The 22,214-nt window shown below is 41.0% G+C and overlaps 1 protein-coding gene across 1 annotated transcript in view; it reads right to left on the reverse strand.

The window, feature by feature from the left end:
* The window catches only part of LOC126277920 (alpha,alpha-trehalose-phosphate synthase [UDP-forming] A-like), an 86,563-nt gene that overhangs the window by 9,101 nt on the left and 55,248 nt on the right, over positions 1-22,214 (reverse strand). The window contains exons 7-8 of the mRNA XM_049977489.1: positions 21,085-21,222; positions 12,298-12,591 (exon numbers count right to left, since the gene is read on the reverse strand). Of these exons, the coding sequence (XP_049833446.1) occupies positions 12,298-12,591; positions 21,085-21,222 (432 nt within the window). The remainder of the gene's footprint in view (positions 1-12,297; positions 12,592-21,084; positions 21,223-22,214) is intronic.

Below are 22,214 nucleotides of genomic sequence, written 5' to 3' on the forward strand. Positions count from 1 at the left end.
AGTGCTCTAGGGAAGGGTGCTGCTTATGTCACTGTAGTGCTCACCAACACTTTTTAATTGCCTCAGCAACTTCTGGCAACCACCAAGGGACTGTCTCTTGCCAGAGCACCCTAAAAAACAAGGGATTGCGTTTCCACCACAGAAATGATCGTTGTAGTGACCTGCTCAACGACAACATCAATGGCACCATGTGGGGGAGATTCAGAGGTGAGAGCGGAGGTGAATGCTTCCCAGTCTGCCTTGTTTAAAGCCCATCTAGGTAGGTGTCCGTGGGCATGATGCCAGGGGAGTGACAGGAAAATTGGGAAGTCGTCACTACCACACAGGTCATCATGTGCTCTCCAATGGATAGATGTGGGAAGGCCCGGACTGTAAACTGAGAGATCAATGGCTGAATATGTGCCATGTGCCACACTGAAATGTGTGGGGGCACCTATACTTTAAGAGGCAGAGGTCGAGTTGTGACAGTAAATTTTTGACTTCCCTACCTCGACCAGTAAGCATGACGCTAACCTACAAGGGGTTATGTGCATTAAAATCTCCCAAAAGTAAAAAAGTTTTAGGGAGTTGATCAATCAGAGTGGCAATACGTTCAGAGGTACTGCACTATCTGGAGGAAGATTATCCTGACAGCCACCGCTTCAAGAGGTGTTTGAAGGGGCACAGGTTCACTACATACTGGGTTCAGGAAATAATCACAAACTCCACCTGACACTATTTTAGTCACTACAGTTCCTGCAATATCTCTCGTAGCCACGGAGGGCAGGGGTCCGCATTGCCGGGAACCAGGTTTTCTGGAGTGTAATGCAGAAAGCAAGTGTAAAGCTTAACAGTTGCCATAGCTCAGCCAGGTGGTGTAAAAATACCACCACTATTCCACTGTAGGATTACGTAATCGCGAGACTGGGAAGGCATGGAACACTCGATGAGGCAGCCTACGTCTCAGGGTCACCTCCTGCCACCAGATGAGTACCCGTGCGATTGACATCCATTGTGTCTGAGGGTCCAGCGAGATCTAGGTCCTCGGCAGACACCAGAATCTCCATTTCATCCTCAGACACAGAGCTGGTAGCTAGTGGTGGTGTGGGTCCCACTGCAGTGCCTTGGTTCTTGGGGGTCTTTTCCTTTTTAGGTTTCTCTTGCTGTTCCTTAGGTTTGTCCGGCTGGGAGAGCTTCACTGATTCAGTCTCAGAGACTGAGGAGGACAGCGAATCCCTACAACCTGCTCCCTGTGATGGCTTCTGCCACTGGCGGGTGTCAGCTTTGCCACTGGTAGGAACCTGGGAAGGAACTGACCCAAGGGATCCCTTCCTGGTGAGAGGAGCCAAAGAAGACTTATGCTTCTCTGGCTGTGTGGTTGCGAAGTGGGGACTGACGTCCCTGATGGGTGGCGGGCAGGGAGGAGGGAGGAGGGAGGAGGGAGGGGGGGGGGGGGGAGGGTTGCTCCTGATGTAGTTTGTGCAGGAGCAACAGGGAGGAGGGAGGAGGGAGGGGGGGGGGAGGGTTGCTCCTGATGTAGTTTGTGCAGGAGCAACAGGGAGGGAAGTGCCTCCCACCATCAAGGGGCCAGGTGGAGTGTGACAGCTCTGAGAGCCAACTGTACGCAGTGGAACAGAAGATGGTACAACCGCTGTCGTAGCAGCGGCTTAGGTTGACGTCATATGCACTGGATGTAGCTTCTAATATTTTCTCTTAGCCTCAGTGTAGATTAGTTGGTCCAGGGTCTTGTATTCCATTATTTTTCTTTCTTTCTGGAGAATCCTGCTGTCTGGCGAGCAAGGCGAATGGTGTTCTCCATAACTGACATAGATGAGAGGTGTGGCACAGGGAGTATTGGGATGTGATGGATGTCCACAATCCCGACAGGTGGCACTAGAAGTACAGTGGGAAGCACTTAAAGCACCGCATCGGGGGAGGAATATATGGCTGAACTTCCAGCACTTAAAGCACTGCATCGGGGGAGGAATATATGGCTTTACATCACAGCAGTAGACCATCACTCTGATCTTCTCGGGTAATGTGTCTCCCTTGTAGGCCAAGATCAAGGCACCAGTGGCAACCTGATTATCGCTCAAACCCCGGTGGTTGCGCCAGACGAAATGGACACCTCGCCACTCTAAATTGGTGTGTAGCTCATTGTCAGACTGCAAACAAAGGTCCCTGGACCATATTTAAGCTCTTATGAGGTGTGCTGGAAACAGAAACATCCCCCCGCCTGTCACAGCCGAGTAGTGCTCGTGATTGAGCAGGGGATGCTGTTTTGATCAAGACCGACCCTGACCACATTTTGGACAAGCCCTCCACCTCACCAAGCTTGTTCCCTAAATGCTCCACAAAAAACTGACAAGAAAGATTCCCCAACTTTTGTACATACGAGATACTGGGCTGAATAAGCTTCGCTGCCAATCCTCCCACAGTGTGGTCAGGGGAGGGGGTGGGGGACAATTTGGGGTCATATTTCTTAGCATTAAAGTTAGACCTTGACCGCTTAGAGACTGCTGGTGTCTGACCACCAACAAAAGATGATGTACTATGCTTCATGGTGTGTCATCCACCCTGATGCCACATACTCCGACCATGGGCCCTCCCCATGGGTGCCACCCAGCTACAGCAAAGGCCACCTGGCAAGACTGCCATTGCTAGGAGTCCCAATGCTCCAGGGTGATGTGATGGGCATCTACTCCTTGACATACATGGGGAGTTAACAGTGCAGGCATCTGCAGAGCAATCCCTGTTGTCATGTATCTACAACCGACACGGTACATAGCAGCCCCACAACAGACTGGCTAATGTGTTGGATATCAATATCAACAGCACAGAAAGTGATACTGCACAGAGGATGGAGGAAAATGCACCCAGGAGGGTGACCTCATCCAACAGCTGGAGAACTAGCAGAACTGCAGATCCACATTGACGAAGGATGCGAGAGGTCTCAGTGCATGACAGACACTATGCACCTTGTAAGGCACCTTTCCCAACTGGCTTGCTCTTAAGGAAAATTTTGAAAAATGGCCGAAATGTGTGAGACTCCTTTTAGTCGCCTCTTACGACAAGCAGGAACACCTCAGGCCTATTCTAACCCCGAGCCAGGAGGGGGGGGGGGGGGGGGGGGGGGAACAAACATATGAGAATTGTGGTAGGAAAGATGAATGGTTGACTTCGGTGTATTGAGGGAATTTTAGGAAAGTGTGGTTCATGCTAGTGTGACCTATTCTTGACTACTACTTTAGTGTTTTGGATCTTTACCAGATCGGATTAAAGGAAGACATTATTGAAGAAATTCGCAGGCAGGATCCTACATTTGTTATTGGTAGGTTCAAACAAAACACAAGTGTAACGGAGATGCTTTGGGAACTCAAATGACAATGCCTGGAGGGATTCTTTTTGAGGAACACTATTGAGAAAATTAAGAGAACCGGTATTTGAAGCTGACTGCAGAATGATTCCATTGCCTCCACCATACATTGCGCGAAAGGACCACAAACATAAGATACGAGAAATTAGAAATCATATGAAGGCATATAGACAGCTACTTCTGCGTCATTCTATTTGCAGGTGGAACAAGAACGAAAATAACTAGTAGTGGTATGGTGCATGCGTAAGAGTATTGATGTATGTGTAGATGTAGAAAGGATGGTTTATTGGCACCAAAAGCCCAGGCAGAACTCAAAAGTATTGAATATAATAGCTTTTATAAATTTAGGATGGCTTTTCTATCCCATAGGACCTCCAGGCCATGCGTGACATTTGTTTGAAGATAATGCCTATTAAGGTATTGTACTTCAACAAAGGGAGATGTAATTCACTTATCACTTCACTGAACTACCACAAGTTCTCAAATAACATGTATTAGTATGGAGCTGAATGCATAGGAGGAGATGAATGTGTAACCGCTTCTGAACATTCTTGCCGAGTTACACCTTTACTGATGAGAAGTCACGATGCAAATACTGTGACCTGACACCTCTTAGATCAAACTTGGCTGTCCAATGTATTCAAAATAAAGCGTAAGATTTTCGAATGTATTGTGAGCAAGATATTGCTGTCAAGATATTATAGAGGAGAACATAAAGGGTGGGTATGGGGAATTAGGTCACTTCTCCACCTTTTCTGAGATGTTTCCGCTCAAGCAATGTGTGCCACTTTTCCAATGCCACTTCACATTCAACAGCTGACTGTGAGAATGCATAAACACTGCCAGCAGATAACTGACTGTTTTCTACAGTTTGCACACAACAGGTGATATGCGTGTAGGTAAGCTGCAACTAAGCCAAATTTTCAACTGGCAGTTTACGTTGATTGCATCAGACTGCCAAATCTGACTGTGTAAGATTGGCGGCGCTCCTAAGAATCCCTCTTTTGATAGTAATTCATTTGGAATGAGCACTGCTACAATCTCAGCACTGTGTCTCTTATATACTGTGTGGCAAAAAAGTCAAATGAATTATTTCTGAAGTAAGCTTTACATTATGCAAACAAACGAACACAGTATCACAGGATAACAATGCACACTTAGTTTATTGTGTTTTGGAGTTTCAATTACATCAAATATGAGTGCATCAGGAAAAGAAAACAACTCCAACATGACATCACTGTTGACTGCAATAACCTCCTTCGCAACGAATGGGTACAATGTAAACAAGGCACTAATAATACGTCACTGTATTCTTCAGAAAGAAAGAGGATAGTGAATTTTTAACAAAGTCATTTAGTCCTCGCTGAATGAACCACTCCCTGAAACATTTCTAATATCCTCTCATGGTCAGATTAATTTTTGCTCTGAATCTAACAAATGTGGTGCTGATGAATACAACACAAGTACAAGGGCTATCCCGGAAGCAGATTACGTTTTTGCATGCAATAACAATGGATGGGGCTAGCATGGAGTGGGGGGTACACTATTGTACAAGCATTTGGCCGTTCAGTTGGCATCTGGCTGTGATAGTGTGAGGTTCATGCCTTTCAAAGTATTTCACAATAGAATTTTTAAATGTGTGCCACAACAGAAAATACTATGAGTTGTGAAGTGTGGTCAGTAGTAAGATTTTTGTTGGCAGAAAATCATAAACCAGTTGATATTTATGAGTAACTGTATGAAGTATACAGAGAGAATTTAATCACTGAAAGTGAAGTGTGCCAATGGCACACCAGGTTTAAAAGTGGCTGAACTAATGTTCACAATGAAGAGTGAGGTGGGTGGCCGAGTATTCTGACTGATGAAACAGTCACAAAAATCAATGAGAAGATTCAAGAAGACTGCCGTTTCACTATGACAGAGCTCTTGTTTAGTTTTCCACGAATTTCCTGCACCAAACCATTGCAAAATAAGCACAAAGGAAAGCAGAGTTCAGAAATTTTGTTTTTGCATAACAACACTTGACCACACACAGACAATCGCATTCGAGAAGTGTGAGGTGTTTCCTCATCCACTGTACAGTCCGGACTTTGCTCCCAGTGAGTACCATCTGTTTCCAACAATGAGGACCCAGCTTGTTAACACAGCACTTTGATGATGACACTGATCTGCAGAAAAGTGGAATTTGTGTGTTGCTTTCAAAATCAATAAGACTTCATTTTTACCGATTTTTTTTAATAGTACAATGTAATCTGTTTTTTGTTTTTTGGGCAGCCCTCGTACATCAGCCATCTTAGAGAGAAACTAGAATGTCAAATCCTAATCTACAACTTACTGTTGGTCATATCACCTTGTTACAGTAAGAGGTAGTGTACAGGGGTGTATGGCACTATATAGACACTGATGTACCTTTTAGTACTGCATCCTGGGCAGGCAGTCTCACTTTGCCAACTGTGAAAACAGTCATATTTACCTCTAGTGCAGTTATCAGTAGGCTGTGTTTCAGCATGTGAAATCTGCCTTGGTAAGTTTTTGACACAACCACACTTGGGGAACTTGATACAAATACCTATAAAGAGAAACTAATTGTGGCGGAAGTTATCTATATTGTGGAGGCCCAATGTCCTCAAAATAAGTGGTTGTACATTAGTAATTACATCAAAGATGGTGCTTATCAGAATTCACAGATACTGTGTAACGGCCATGCACTGATACCAGTGGCACAAAGGCCATACAAAACGACTTCACTCAGTTAAGAATTTATGTTTCATAAATGCCACAACACAGCTAATTTATATTGGGGAGATGGAAATAATACTTTCTGCCACATGGGACTTATCACAACTTGCCACTGCAGTTTGGAAACCTAGAAATAATTAAATATTCCCCAAGCCAGCAAATTCCACAAATTGCAAATTGTGACCAAAGGGTCATCAGAAATAACAATAAAACAACATTTGAGTGGTTAACAGCTTGTCAGTAGGCCACGTCCAACCTACATTCGCACTCAGGAGTACACACACCATAAGCTTTGTTCATCCACTACTTGCATCTAAGCAGTTTCTTACAAACCCAGTCTTAAAGTTCACTGCCTGTGCTACTTTCCTTGGACAACATTACTAGCACAGTATGTTCATTAGCAAAACTTATCCTGCAATCCTGATAGACCAACAATGCTAAGTTTCGTCTCTCTAACAATGATAAATCACCCCCCCCCCCCCCCCTTTCTCCTCACTCTTGATGGCCGTGATGCCACACACTACAGTTTGCCAAACATTAACTTTGCTTGTAATTAATATCATTCTCTATGGTTTTCTAACATGGAGACAACTCTAAACTTCACATTAATAAATACTGTGAATTCTTTACTGTCCACCACAGTAAAATGTAAGGTGGACCACTTTTCCCTTGAGTTAGGTCCACTGATGGACTTGTTCACAGATAGCAAAGTGAAGTGAGGTACACTTCCATCAACTACCTTTTAACTGTAACTTCGGCTTCTTTTTCAGGATCTCTGCACCTGCTCCTTCCCTTTCAGACCCCACTTGCTTTGCCCTTCATGCTAACTGGCATTATTTGGGACTGCCACCCAGCCTGCCCCCAGATGCACTATTTGGCCTCCTTGCACTCCAGCCATCCCTGACTAATTTCTGTTAGACTCGCTGAATTAAAACTCGAATACCTCCCATATAGATACTCCCATCATTAAGTGGTTTCTAGCGTTCTGAGTGTAATAAATAACTGTACCAACTAACAAGTTTCCAACTAATAACTTTTCTTAATTATTATGGTTAACTGTTCAATTTGCTGATTATCAACTTGAGTATGACGCATGCAGTGTTGCGACAGCACACTTCCACATCTCACCTTCCACTCACAGAAATTGATTGACACAGCCAACATACAGCCCATACAAGTTGGGGGCTAAATGCATCTGAAAACCACTGAGTGAATACAAATTATGGGGATGGAGTATTTGCTTTTGAGCATTGCTTTCTACTGTGTTCTTTGTGGCTCTAGGCACCTACAGTGGTATATGATGGTCCTAGTTTGCGTTCACAGCATAGGTATTTTAGATGTAAGTGTTCTCTGCATTAGTGTCAGCTCAACACCATTTCAGCAATATTGACAGGAAAAAAGAAGAAAGTACTTCTAAAATGTTGACATTAATGTGAATACATTCATTTATATCATCATCTACATCTAAATGTATACTCAACAGGCTATCAATACAGTGCATTGTGGAAGGTACTCTGTACTACTGTTAGTCATTCCTTTTCCTGTTCCACAAATGGAGAAAGGGAAAAATGACTATTTATATGCTTTAGTATGAGCCTTCATTTATCTATCTTATCTTCCCATCCTTACACAAAACATATCTCAGTACCTGTAGGATTGTTCTGCAGTCCATCACAAATGCTGAGTCTCTAAACTCTCACACTCACTTTCCCAGTGCAACAACATTAATAAACAAAATTTTTCATTTTTAGCAGCCTAATCCACAGAACTGACCTGGCATTTAATGTTAAGAGAAACAGAACTAATTTTACAGCAGAATGGCTCAACAAGGATTTGATCTCACAAGGGGAAGGCCTCAGACACAGCCAACTGATTCAGCTCAAATTTGGCAGGTCGCTTGTGTACAACCTAAAACGAAGGACTCTAAGATATTTTGGGTCAACACCTCTGCTTTTTTGAGAAGATCACCCCTAAAGGTTATGATGAGCAATCGACTCAAAATTGGAGGGATATGCAGATAATTGTAAATAGAGCATTTTTCATCATCAGGTATGGAGTCTGCAAACGCAAACTTTTCCAGAAATCGAGGAAAGAAACTTTTACATCTGTCACTTCTGTACTCACATGGTAAAAGCCTTTCGCCGACAGCGCCTATAGTGCAACGGCTAAGGTAACTGGCTGGGAATCGGAAAACCTGGGTCCGAATCTCGAAGAAACCTAGCGGATGTTCAAATTTTTCTTTGTGTTTTTCCATATCTCAATTGATAGGGGATAGGAGGGTTAATAAGATAAGTAATCAATAAGGAATGATAATAATAAGGTGGGCAAACTAATTTCCCAAACGCCGTGAGCTAGTAAAGTATTAAGATTTTAAGCCTTGCCACATGAAAACAACTCCAAGTAAGAGTGCTGCGAATTCCTCACGAGGGATCACAGATAGCCAACCGCGCAATGCTTGTTTACAGCGAGGCATGGGACAGAAAGCATGTGGAGAGAATTATGTTGTCCCAGTTGCCTCTTCGTCATATCATAGTTGTGAACCTGGAAGAGGGAAGGTGTCCAGCACGAGCCTTATAGAAGTTAATCGGAAAGAGTTGCTTTCCATTATTAGGCTGCAGCGAACCTCACGAATACATGTAGGGATTTTTCCATCGTTAATGTGTCTTTTGAAATACATTTTGCGAATGAATACAGTGTTCTTCCGTAAGTAACATATGACGAGTACTGTATGTAGTGTGTACTAATTAGATTGTCTGTTTATGCCGTTGTAACTAGTTATTGTTTGTTGTGTCATATCTTTCAGGTGCATAATCTGAATAATGGAGGATATACACCCTTCGACTAGTGCTGTAACATGTAATTGGGAGCCTGTCACAGACGATGGCAAGCGCGAAGTTACCGATGCCATGTTTTGGTTTGTAAAATTGTTGCAAGAGAGATGTATTATCAATGCACTACCGGAAGCAGGCAGTTCTGTTTCTCGGTGTTCCAGATTGTAGGAGCGGCTATCATCGAGCGATTTTTGGAGCTGACGAACGAAATGACTTCTATTGATACTGAAGTACTATACCATGAAGATTAATCAGAAGGTGATTGTGTGGTGTCACCGCCAGACACCCAGACACCACACTTGGTAGGTGGTAGAATTTAAATCAGCCGCGGTCCGGTAGTATACGTCGGACCCGCGTGTCACCACTATCAATGATTGCAGACCGAGCGCCGCCACACGGTAGGTCTAGAGAGACTTCCTAGCACTCAGACCAGTTGAATAGCCGACTTTGCTAGCGATGGTTCACTGACTTCTATGCTCTCATTTGCCGAGACGATAGTTAGCATAGCCTTCAGCTATGTTATTTGCTACGACCTAGCAAGGCGCCAGTATCCGTACTATTGATATTGTGAATCATGTACCATAAAGAGCGACGTTCTCCATGAATGAATTAAAGTTAAGTATTCAACCAGCTACGTCTGTTTTTCTCAATTCTAATTCTCTTGTCATGTTCCAGACCTCACACCAGCCTGCGTGAGTTGAGACGTGTGCATTTCGGCCTCCTTTACTACCCCTGCCAACCACAACAGATTGAGTGGAAGATATCCTGACAAATGAATCGCAAAATGGTGATAACACTTTGGAAATCTCCATGTCTCTGGGAATAAGTGCTTCATCTGTTGCCAATGAGTATTACAAACCGGTTACTAAATGAATGAACTACGGCGCTATACCCCTTGAAGTAAAAGTAGAGGCGGTAGCGCTAGCCAGGAATCATCCAAATTGGAACTTGCAAACACTGCAAAAGAATGGAGCAACAACAGCCCTGAAAAGGAAGGAAGACTTGAAATTGTGGGAAAGTGATATTGTTAAAGGAGGGACAAGATACGACAAATACCAGGCAATAAATAAGTGGACATACGACCGATTTGTTGAATCTCGTTGTCGTAACAAGAATGTAAGAACAAGAATGTAAGAACGAGAATACTTCAGGAGTGGGCTGCAGGTGCAGTGCTACAATATACGGCCAACAAGGATTTTACATTTGCTGCATCATTATCTTGGGCAAGAAATTTCAAAACAGAGTATAAGATTTGTCGTCGGCATGTCACTAAATATGTCTCTCATAAGGAGGTACAAAATATAGTAGATTTTCAGCACACAAATGGCGTCACTTATGACTGGTTTTAATCGTGATTACGTGATCAACACTGATCAAATAGGAGTGAACATTCGACACACGTTGTCGCACAAGGGAGAAAAACGAACCCTTGTCACAGTTGGTAGTAAAAACAAACTAACACATTCGTACACGGCGAAATATGCCATCACAACCTCTGGAAAAGTGTTGTCTAAGGTTTTTCTGTGTTTACAAGAAACGAATGTTACATTTTGTCCTCGGGTTATAGAAGAGGTCAATCGTTTATCCGACTCGTTGAAAAATGTTTACGTTGCCTGCTGACGAAAGCGATTTACAGAAGATATATTGAGAACGCTTTAAAACCATACGTTTCTAATAACAAGTTTTGTCTAATATTGGATTCCTGGAGTGGAAAAATTAATACTACAATATATGACACAATGTTTATAGATGGCGAGGGTCAGCCAACGTGCACAGTAAAAGTAATACCGCCAAACTGCACACCTGTGTGTTAGCCGAGTGATGTTTATTTCTATCGCAAGGTTAAAAACTATTTCCAGGCTTCAGAATTACAGTGTGCTTTTGGAAACCCAGCAGGAATTGCACAAATGCACAGATGCAATAAAGATTCACAGTATAATTCATAACCAACTTTCAGCACAGATTTTTCAAGGTAATGATATCTTATGCGTGGTATGCATCAAAATTAATTCCCAAAAAAAGACATATTTTTAAATATAAACCAAGTTTGTTTTCTGCCGACTCTTCGGAAGGAACAGTGTAGCTGTTGAAAGACTGCATTCATTTGGATGTTCTTGGTGCCGTGAGTATATTTGTTTCGAATGTTTATATGACAAGTACCATCCATTTAGTTGTTCGAAGAAAAGTGAGGACACGTAACAGTGACTGGAAGATCCGTTGTAAAGTGACATGGAGTAACATTTTAGTTGTTGACTATCCCAAGAGGTTAGAGGAATTTATTTTCCTACCTTATTATTATCATTATCATAATTCTTTATTGATTTACTTACCTTATTAACCCTCCTATCCCTATCAATTGAGATATGGAAAAATACAAATGAAAAGAAGAATATCCGCTAGGTTTCTTCGAGACTCGAACCTGGGTTCTCCGATTCCCAGCCAGTTACTTTGGCCGTTGCGCTATCGGTGCTGCCAGCGAAAAAGCTTTCACCATGTAGGTACAGAAGTGGCAGTAGTAAAAGTTTCTTACCTCGATTTCTGGGAAAGTATGCGTTTTCGGATCCCTTACTTGATGATGAAAAATGCTCTATTTATAATTATCTACCGATACCGCGAATTTCGAGTCGATTGCTCGTCATAACCTTTAGGGGTGATCTTCTCAAAAACGCGGGAGTGTTGACGCAAAATATCTTAGATTCCTTCATTTTAGGCTGTACACAAGTGACCTGCCAAATTTGAGCCAAATCGGTTGGATGTATCTGAGACCTTCCCCTTGTCAGTCCTGCTGATGTGAGTCTAGTGTTCTAAGCAAGACCAAGCTGAAGAAGTGCAATTGTGGACCGACAAACAGAGAGCAAGATACTTTACATTGCTCCATGGTTAGTTTTGAAGGGTAAACTCAAAGTGATTAAGAATATTAACAGATGAAGCTGGTCCTGCGATTTTTTCTGTCACTTATCATTTCTCCCATCTCTGGCTATAATTTCTACACAATAAAAAGGCCGAATTGCACAATAATTTAGAGTGTACCTAAACTGTACATCCTCATACAAATTGCTTGGAAAGACAAGTCAAAGACTACACCAAGGGGAGGGTGTTCCACCTGGAATTGTACTGTGCCTAGCAGATACCAACCTTTGCAATAAGGGTAGTTATTTTTAATGGTTCTTCAAAATGAGAAATTATTTCTTCGTGATGTGTGTATTTTGACCTGGCAAGTGTAGAATGCACAACTTGCTATACAACAACAACAACAGATTTTAGATTAAAATATGATGAAGCATTTGTGCCATTCCGTACAAAAATACTCACCCTTTAGCCCCTTTCCTTAATTTGACAAAAATCAATTGGCTCTAAATGGTAGGTACATACCTCCATGGCATCTTCATCAGTAACATCATCACCAGCGTAAATTATACGGATTCGTTCACTCCAATCAACTCCAAAGGCAGTTCGCAGAATATAAAGAGATGCTCGTCCTTTGTTCCACTGTACCGGAGGCTTTGTTTCGATTGCGCAGTGGGCAGATCCAGCTTTGAATCCTGCCTGTTCAATCAGAGTCTGAGCTTGTGCAACCATTTCAGGCCGCAAGTGCATAGGTGTCTCGCGATAGTGGAATGTTAACAGAGCCCCTTTATTTTCCACCCATGCTCCTTCTCTGCACACCTGTGAAGTAAAAAGGCACATACTCATACAAACTTTTTACTAAAACAAATCCTTCTCTTATAAAGTTACTCAAAATAAAATTGCAAGCTGTTCTAAATAATAAATGGACTTAATTTAATTAACTCAAGTAATGAATAATCAAAATGAGTTACTTGTTCTCTAGAAGAAAAGATAGATGTGTAACAGGGAAACACATTTTAAATGAAGGCACAAGGTGGTCAATTTATCTGACAATTTGTAAAAATGGAGTATGATGAAATAAAAGTATAATAATAAGTATAACGATACAAGTGGGAAAAGGAAGATATCCACAGGCAAAAATGGATTTCCAAAAACTGAGGTATGCCTAACAGGAAGCACAATGATGTTGAGACACAACTGAACATGCAAAACACAAATCTTGTATTTTATCACTGGAACATTCATTTTCTTCCTCGAGCTCAATGATATGAATTGTTAAGCAACTGGATGTAAAGACATGCCTACAGTTTATTGGCTGTAGTAAACAGAGTAATTTTTAAAAGAAAATAAAAAAAAGTAAAAACAGAAAGTAAATTAGAAAAAAGTGAATAATTTTTAATTATTAAAATATATTTATATTACAAGGTGTAAAACTTTGCTTCTGCCATTTGCCGATAGGTGGAGATAACGGTAAGTAGCAGTCGAAAGAAACAGATCGCAGACTTCAGACAGTTGGCTTGGACCTCGGTCAATGTAACCTCATTCAAACATTAGTCGATTGTGTCTGCATCATAAAGTTGTTCTTGATTGAAAAAGTCAGTCCAAGCCTAATTCTCGTCATTTGCAGGAGGTGTTACTGTTTTGTTTCAGTATGAAGAAAACAGTGGCTGAATCTCATTAAGTGCTCTCAAGTATGTATGGTAAGGATGCTATTAGTGAAAGAACATGATGTGAGTGGTTTCAATGCTTCAAGAATGGTGATTTGAATGTCATAGAACAGCATAGTGGTGGAAGAGAAAATGTTTTCAAAGATGCAGAATTGGAGACATTGCTCAGTGAAGACTCGCGTCAAACTCAAGAAGAATTGGCACAATTAGTGGGAGTGACACAGCAAGCCATTTCAAAATGTCTCAAGGTTATGGGTGTGATTCAGAAAGAAGGAACATGGGTCCCGTGTCAACTGAAACCAAGAGATGTTGAATGGCATTTGTGTGTTTGTGAACAGTTGCTTCAGAGGTAAAAACAGAAGGGATTTCTGCATCGCATTGTGATCGAGGATGAAAAATGGGTTCATTATGATAACCCTAAATGCAAAAAATCATGGGGATGGGGATATCCCGGCCATACTTCCACATCAATGGCTAAACCGAATATTCACGGCTCCAAGACCGTGCTCTGCATTTTGTGGGACCAGTTCGGCATCGTGTACTATGAGATGTTAAAACCAGGTGAAACAATCACGGGTGCTCATTATCAAACACAATTAATACATTTGAGCACAACATCAAAAGACAAACGGCCACATTACAGCGAGAGGCACAATAAAGTGATTTTGCTGCACAACACTGCTTGACCCCATGTTGCAAAAAGAGGTCAAAATGTACTTGGAAACATTAAAATGGGAAGTCCTACCCCACCCGCTGTATTCTCCAGACATTGCTCCCTCTGACTATCACCTGTTTAGGTCAACGGCGCATGGCCTGGCTTACCAACAATTCCAATCTTGTGAAGAAGTCACAAATTGGATCAATTCTTGGATCGCTTTAAAAGGTGAAAATTCGACACAGGATTCGTACACTGCCTGAAAGATGGGAGAAAGTAGTGGCCAACGATAGAAAATACTTTGAATTATACATGTGTTTCCCTTCCGTACAGTTTAGCTACCCGTGGTCGTCGCATCTGCAGTGATGAACAGCCCCTCTCTAAATATACCGAGGGTCTCAGTGAAGCCTTCACTGACTGTAATTATCCTCCCATCCCTGTACAATAACAGATCCCCCATGACTTATCTTTCCAGTCTCCCACCACCTCCCAAAGTCCACAGTCCGGCCACAGAGGAGCATTCCCCTCATAACTCAGTACCATCCAGGACTGGAGCAACTGAATTACATTGTCTGCCAGGGTTTCGATTACCTCTCATTGTGCCCTGAAATGAGAAATGTCCTACCCACTATCTTCCCCACCCCTCCTACCAAGGTATTTCGCCAACCACCAAACCTACACAATATACTTGTCCACCCTTACACAACCCCTGCTCCCAATCCCTTACCTCATGACACATACCCTTGTAATAGACCTAGATGCAAGGCCTGTCCCATACATTCTCCTACCACCACTTACTCCAGTGCAGTCACTAACATTACCTATCACATCAAAGGCGGGGCTACCTTTGAAACCAGTCATGTGATCTACAAGCTACGCTGTTACCAAAAAAATGTGCTGCATTCTATGTAGGCATGACAACCAACAAGCTGTCTGTCCGCATGAACTGCCACTGACAAACTGTGGCCAAAAAACAAGTGGACCACCCTGTTGCTGAAGACGCTGCCAAACATAATACCCCTCATCTCAATGACTGCTTCACAGCTTATGCCATATGGATCCTTCCCACCAACATCAGCTTTTCTGAATTCACAGGTGGGAACTTTCCCTGCAATACATCCTACATTCCCGTAACCCTCCAGGACTCAACCTTTGTTAGTCACTGTCCTCACCTATCCAGCCCCCTCTCTGTTCCCATTCCAGCACTACACAGCCGTCATTTCACCACCACACCCAGTCTTTTAATTTCTTTTATTTTTATTTCTCTCCTTTCTGCTACTTACCCCCTCCCCCCTTCGCACCTTCTCTCCTACCCCCTGTCTAAACTGCAACACTTCACTGTCCGCCACTCCCACCATACTATTTCTCTGCCTCCCCGCCCCAGCCTCCTCCTCACCCCCACCCAATCGCCACTCCCATCATGCACTGATGCTGCTGCTCACAGTGTAGTTTCAGCTCTCTGAGACTGCAGATGTGTGTGCAATTTGTGTGTGTGTGTGTGTGTGTGTGTGTGTGTGTGTGTGTGTGTGTGTGTGTGTGTGGGCGCGCGTGTGTGTCTACTGCTGACAAAGACCTTAATGGTCGAAAGCTATGATTGTGTGAATCTTTTTATTGTGCCTATCGCGACTCAGCATCTCCACTATATGGTGAGTAGCAGCTTCCCTTCTCTCATATTGTCACATTTCATCCTGGATTTTCCATTGTTTGATAGAAACTTTATGGGATACTTTTAAGTGTTATAGTGATGATGACGACACAGTACAAAGGGTCATCAAGATTATTTGTGAAGAACTGCATTCCAACTGGGAACATAGAACCAACCAACAGGCTTACAGTGAGATCAGTTACGGGAAAAGTAAACAGTGTGTAAATGAGGGACATGACATCAAGCAATCATCTGATGTAGCTCTAATAAAAATTCAGACAAGTAAGAGAAATTGTGCAGAAAAAAAATGGTATAAATGACTTGGACTTTAGAGAGACTGAGGGTGATTTGCTGCATGAAGATGAGGAAAGCAGGAAGAAAATAGTTTTGGGTTGCCCATATATACGTATAAAAGCTGCAAATTATGAGGGAGTTTGCCTCTTAGACATGGGTAGTCCTGTCTGTGCCATTTCTGAAAAATTTAGAGACAACATAAGACACAGTGCTAACTTTAAGAATATCCTGTTATTGGAATCAAAATTAAGGGAGGAACTGGTAGGCATAGGCAAGTTGTAAACAGGCAAGCCCCAATATCTTTCACAATTAATGATGTACAGTATAACCAAGGATATTTTGTAGTACCTGACCTCAATGAAAATATTTTGTTCAGAATGAACTGGATACAAGGAATAAATGTGGATTTTGACTGGAATAACAAAAAGTTAATGCTTACCATCCCAAAGACAGATGCAACACGTGACTGAACTAATCATCCAAAATTGGGTAGAGAACAATTTTACAAATTAGAAGAGTGATTTGTGCAAATGAAAATACTGATGTTAACGAGGAAGACAATGAAGAAGAATGCAGTGAAGACAAGTATGCTGAATTAGTGGCCACCAAACTAAAAGAAGCTGGAAGTCTAAATAAAGAACAGACAGATCACTTAGGTAGTTTGCTGAGGGAATACAAAGGTGTGTTTAGTGAGAAACCTGGGAAAGTGAAAGACTATGAATGTAGACTCAATCTAAAACCTCACAAACCAAATTATGTCAAACCGTATGGAGTAACTGTTTAACACCAAGAAAAAATGAGATGATGAAAATGCCCTCATGAGGACACACCTTTGAGTCAAGTGTGTGGCGAGCACTAGGTCTCCGAGCTAGGTACCATTCTATTTTCTTCTTTTTGTTTTCGGATGCTACATCTTTTACTCATCTATAAACCTGTAGTCAAGTTATCTCTTACTGAAAATACTATCCATTCTCTGTAGTATAAGTTTTCTGTATGTAATATGACTATTGAGTGACATTATTTGAGGATTAATTTGAAAATGTAAACTGTGTACTAAATTTGACTTTCCTATAATAGTGATTGACCAATTATTGTAGTTATACCCTGTATTTGATTTGTGAGTGGTTCTTTGAGAATTACAGGCATGGTAATTATTTTATGAATTTGCTAATGAGATGAACAAATGGACAATGGTAGATGTACATGTGTTACTAAATGGACAAATTGCACTGTGACAAAAGACATTTTGTAAAAAGTTTGTTATTACAAGGTGGTGTGACAATCAACAGTCTGTGAATTTATTTGATATGATAAAGAGTTAAATGAGATCCGGTGAGTTCAAATATAATGTATAGTGGAATATACTGAAATATTAATCAAAATGAATGGATACATATATAATTTAGTTTTGTTCTTTGACTTTAATCTGTATATAGCTAAATCTGTACACTTTAGAGATGCTTAATTTTGTTTGTAAATATGCTAATAGTATAGGGTAATATATGTGAATACTTTTGATATATTCATACCTGATGTGACCTTAATTGTAACCTACACAAGTACCTTGAGTAATGAGTCCATCCCTGCTCCTACCTAGAGAACTGACATGGAAGTGAAAATTAAAAAACTGTGAAACTAATAATGGACTGTGCTACTGCAGCGTAGAGACTGCCAGAAAAAGAGGGGTTGCGGACAAACGATGGACAGTGCAAAAGGACTGATGATTGTGAGCTGAAAGTTCCTTAAGATGTGCAATGTGAACCAGGGACTGGAGTGACAACTAATAAAAGAAAACTTTCTTGATTTTTTTCAAAGTTGTTTTTATGTATTTAGCAGCCATTCATGCAAGTAATCGTTGTAAGAGTGCCTGAGGGCGAGGGGGGGAGGGAGGGTGTCTTAACGATACAGCGTTCCCCAAAATTCTACTACATTTTCTCCAGGTATGAAGATTTGTCACAATGGGAAATAGTGCACTCTATTGGTTTGTTTCTCATATTTACCACCAAACAGGAAATTTACTGAAGAGTTAGTAAAACAATCATCAAACTTCCTGCCATTTAGTCCTGGGGATTGCACAAGTTACACATCTGTAAAAATAAAGGCTATATTTAAACTTTCCTTAACAACTGAATGACAGAACTGCAACTGACTGAAGGGGTAGAAAAAATCAGTGGAACTATGAGGATCTATCAACCACTTGTACAATTGATCGTGAATGATGAGTCAGTGGTAGATTTGGGAGTCCCTATGGAAGGAAACAGGAACCAGGGAATAGTCTGGGTGTTACAGATATCCCCTAGCCAAGAAGTTCAATGTGCTGAAACTAAGAAGTTGAGAGGGAGGCAACTACCAGAGACTGCAAAATTGTGTCACAAGCTAGTCTGTCACCTCCCAGAATAACGTAACAGGGTTAAGAACTGAAGGGCCCACAAATAGGTGTACACTACTCATTAGAGGCTGCTACCAGCATAGCTGACTCTGTGGGATGCACACGAGGGTTTTCTTAGACTAGACTACTCTCCACCCAGATCAGATAATGACAGCTGTATGATCTCCCTAATTATTTCTGCAAGATCCATCAAATACATCTAAGCATACACTGAAATCACAGGCTTATGGGATATTGAGCTGGTATATTTGTCACTGTTGACAAGAAACTCAAAATTCAGTGAGATAGAAATTGAAGCTGCATGTGAGATGCTTTGTGCAAGACTTGGTATCAATGGTGGACATAAACTTGTAGTTAGATGTTTTTATCGTCCTACAGATTCACACCCAGATGCAGCAGAACATTTAGAGATAACATTAGTTCACTAGTAGGTATGTTCTCAAACATATCATCATCATTAGAGGAGATTTTAATCATCCAACAGTCAACTGGAATATCTGAAGTTTGTAAATCAGGGCATGGCAAGACAGTCTGTGAAACATTGTGTTATTTGAAAACTGCCTATAAATCGTAGTTTTGGTAGAACTATAGTGGATCTAATGGCATTAAACAGACCTGTGAGGATGCATACATTGAAATTGGTATCAATGACCATGTGCAACAATAGTTATGAAAATACCTAAAAAAAATAAAACAAGTAGAAACAAAATATGGAAAATCCAGGATGAAACATACCAACATTATGAAAAGAGTAGTTGCTACTAAGCATATAATGGAGATGCTGGGTTGCAGATAGACACGACAAAAAGACTGCCACAAAATAAGCTTTCGACCAACAAGGCATTTGCAGAAAACACACACACACACACACACACACACACTCTCTCTCTCTCTCTCTCTCTCTCTCTCTCTCTCTCTCTCTCTCTCTCTCTTTATCACTACCTCGGAGATGCTGTGCCCCATTGCTCATGTTTGTTGTCTTATGTAAGCATTGCCGACCACAGGGCCGTATTCTACCTGTTTATATATCTCTGTCTTTGAATACGTATGCCTATGCCAGTTTCTTTGGTGCTTCAGCGCATTTTACAATTGTCTTGTGATTTTTCTGCATGGATTGTATTGTGTTGGAGCAGGTCAGAGTATTATAAATGTAAGTAAGAGTTCATGTAGGTACACTAGAACTGAATGATAACTTTATAAATCAACTACAAGTCATTAAGTGCTTGAGCTATTCTTACTCAATACATCAGTAAATATTTGATTTACTGTGGTATCAGTTGAATGAACTGAAACAAGTTTCCACGACACTTTACCTTTGATTTCCTTGCACAAATTAATTTTCATGAATATGAATTGCAGAGGCAGCCTGTAAGTGCTCATTTAGTGGGGAGAAAAATTGTACTGAAGAACAGTGCAATTACTTCAACTTCTTCTGTAACTTCCATCAAAACAGTTCTCTTTTTTACATACAAATACAAGTGCAATAATTGCAGACATACACTAAAATCAACTGACACAGAATGTTGACATAAAAAAACTGAAAAGCAGTTGTCAAATTTATTGATAATTTTTATGACTTTTTTTTCCAAAACCAAGTGATTATTTTTCTCTACTGAATAATTAAAATACTAGAATTTGATAAATACTACTATGTTGATACAGCAAGGTGCAATACCTGCTTGCTATAATCCTACTCCTATATCAAATACTACGTATCCCCCCTTTTCTGCTCTTTTTTACATACAAAATACATATACTATGCAACCATGCATATGATATCTGAATGATTTAGTATTCCGTGATAGCTGTCCTACACGTGTCTTAATATAGGTGCTGTGCAGAGAGCCATAGTCAATCTGCACCCAGCGGTAATCATCGTGTAGAGTTCAGTGTTAAGTCAGCATTATATCAAGTGGGACTATGGTAAGTGACCATCGAGTAATGTTCAGACAGTCACTTTGTGTTTAGCATTTTGTCATATATATTTCTATGTCAGCAATCTGAACACAGATAGGATTGAATTATGTATACACAATCACTAATGTGGAATAGTTATTGTATGCATATAAAGTACTATTGCCACTTGTTAAATGTCACTAGACTTCTCAAAGTCCTTAAGTATATGAATTTTTCCATACAATTGATCATCACCATGACAGACAATGATAATAAATATACACTAACTTCAAAAACTTTCTTCGGTGATGATGTGTAAAATTATTTAAAAATCACTTACAGCTCCTTGCAATCAACAAATGTACTTTGAAAATTAGAACACTACCGAGGAACACAAATGACAGGTCAGATAACTTACAATGTGAATCATCAGCAGATGTGTCAGAATTTAGTATATCACACTCATGAGTGCATTAGTTCATGTGAACTAATCCGAGAAATAAGCTGTTCACAGTGGTCTTTCTTTCATTGAACTGTAGTTCTTTTACCCATCACTTCCAGTATCTATTGGGAGTTGGAATGCATATGAACAAATTTCCACTCCTTTTTTACGCAGTACACTCCAATCCCGGGACCTAGGACTTCATAGTTCTGATTCTGATTCTACCTACCCTACGGTAAAGCTATTAATTATGTCACAGTATATTAAATTATATGGAACTAAGTAATACAAAAATCTTAATACTAAAGAGAAATAACATTTTACCTGCTCCTGAAGTGCTTTTAACAAATCAGTCACCTTGTCTTCAAATTCTATTGGCATTGGATGAACAAATTTGCTTCCATCAGGATGCAAAATTTCAAGACCATGGTTACCAGCATATGTTATGCCCTCAATGCCCACCTAAAAGACAAAAGCAAATTCAGATTTCCTGTCAATCTCACAATCATGAGCAGCCTTATAAAAACAAAAACTGCAATGAAAATTAATATGACCTTATAATTCTATCTACATTTATTCCCCAGTACTCTCTCTCTGAGAAAAAAGGCCGCACATAAGAACTCTCAGTGTGTATCTAAGTTGCTGCACCCAAACATACTATTGCAACAGACAGAAACGAAATTCACAGATTGCAACCCTTTAATGGGAGTGAGTGGTGGAAAACAGGGAGGGAGGGAGAATGTGAAACAATGGGGAAGTCATGCAATCATGATGTCCAAAAGTCTGGGTCTGTAACTCTGAACTTCAAACAAAACGTGAATATCCTTTACACATTTTGTGCCACCCTGTGCACAAAAGAACTGTGACATGTTTACATAAGAAGTGGTACAGTAGAACCTCGCTAATCCAACCTCAGATGGTCAGACTCCTTGCTCAGACCGACTATCCCATTTCCAGTGTCTGTTTAAACAGCCTTCACACAACTCCACTCAGTGGCACTGCTGGCAGACCGAGCAACAGGTCACCACATATAAACAATTTGCAAGTGATGTCAGCATAGAAGCAGTGGTAGTGACAGAATCAAAGCTGCTCACTACAATAGTTGCGGCCATTGCCAGTGAAGCCACATGAAGGCCGGAGCACAGAAGAGAAGCACTTCTCAGTCGTGTCATCAGAAGCAGCCCTCACATGCACAAGCCACTGCTACAGTCAGGTCTAGACTTGTTGAGGAATCGTCATCTGCATACCAGTCAGTAAGCAGTCAACAGCAGATAGGTGCGGTACTTTGATCAACTTTTTCCTAGCACAATCATAACTAAATTATGGCATCAACTAAATGTAAACATGTGACACCATCACTGAAAGTGCTTGAAAGATTAGATAAGGCAAATCTCTTCAAAATATTGTGCATTAGCTTGGGGCTGGCACAACAACTTTTAAGACTGGAGAAAAAA

The sequence above is a fragment of the Schistocerca gregaria genome, chromosome 6 (genome assembly GCF_023897955.1).
Source record: "Schistocerca gregaria isolate iqSchGreg1 chromosome 6, iqSchGreg1.2, whole genome shotgun sequence".
In the NCBI taxonomy this organism is placed as follows: Eukaryota; Metazoa; Arthropoda; class Insecta; order Orthoptera; family Acrididae; genus Schistocerca; species Schistocerca gregaria.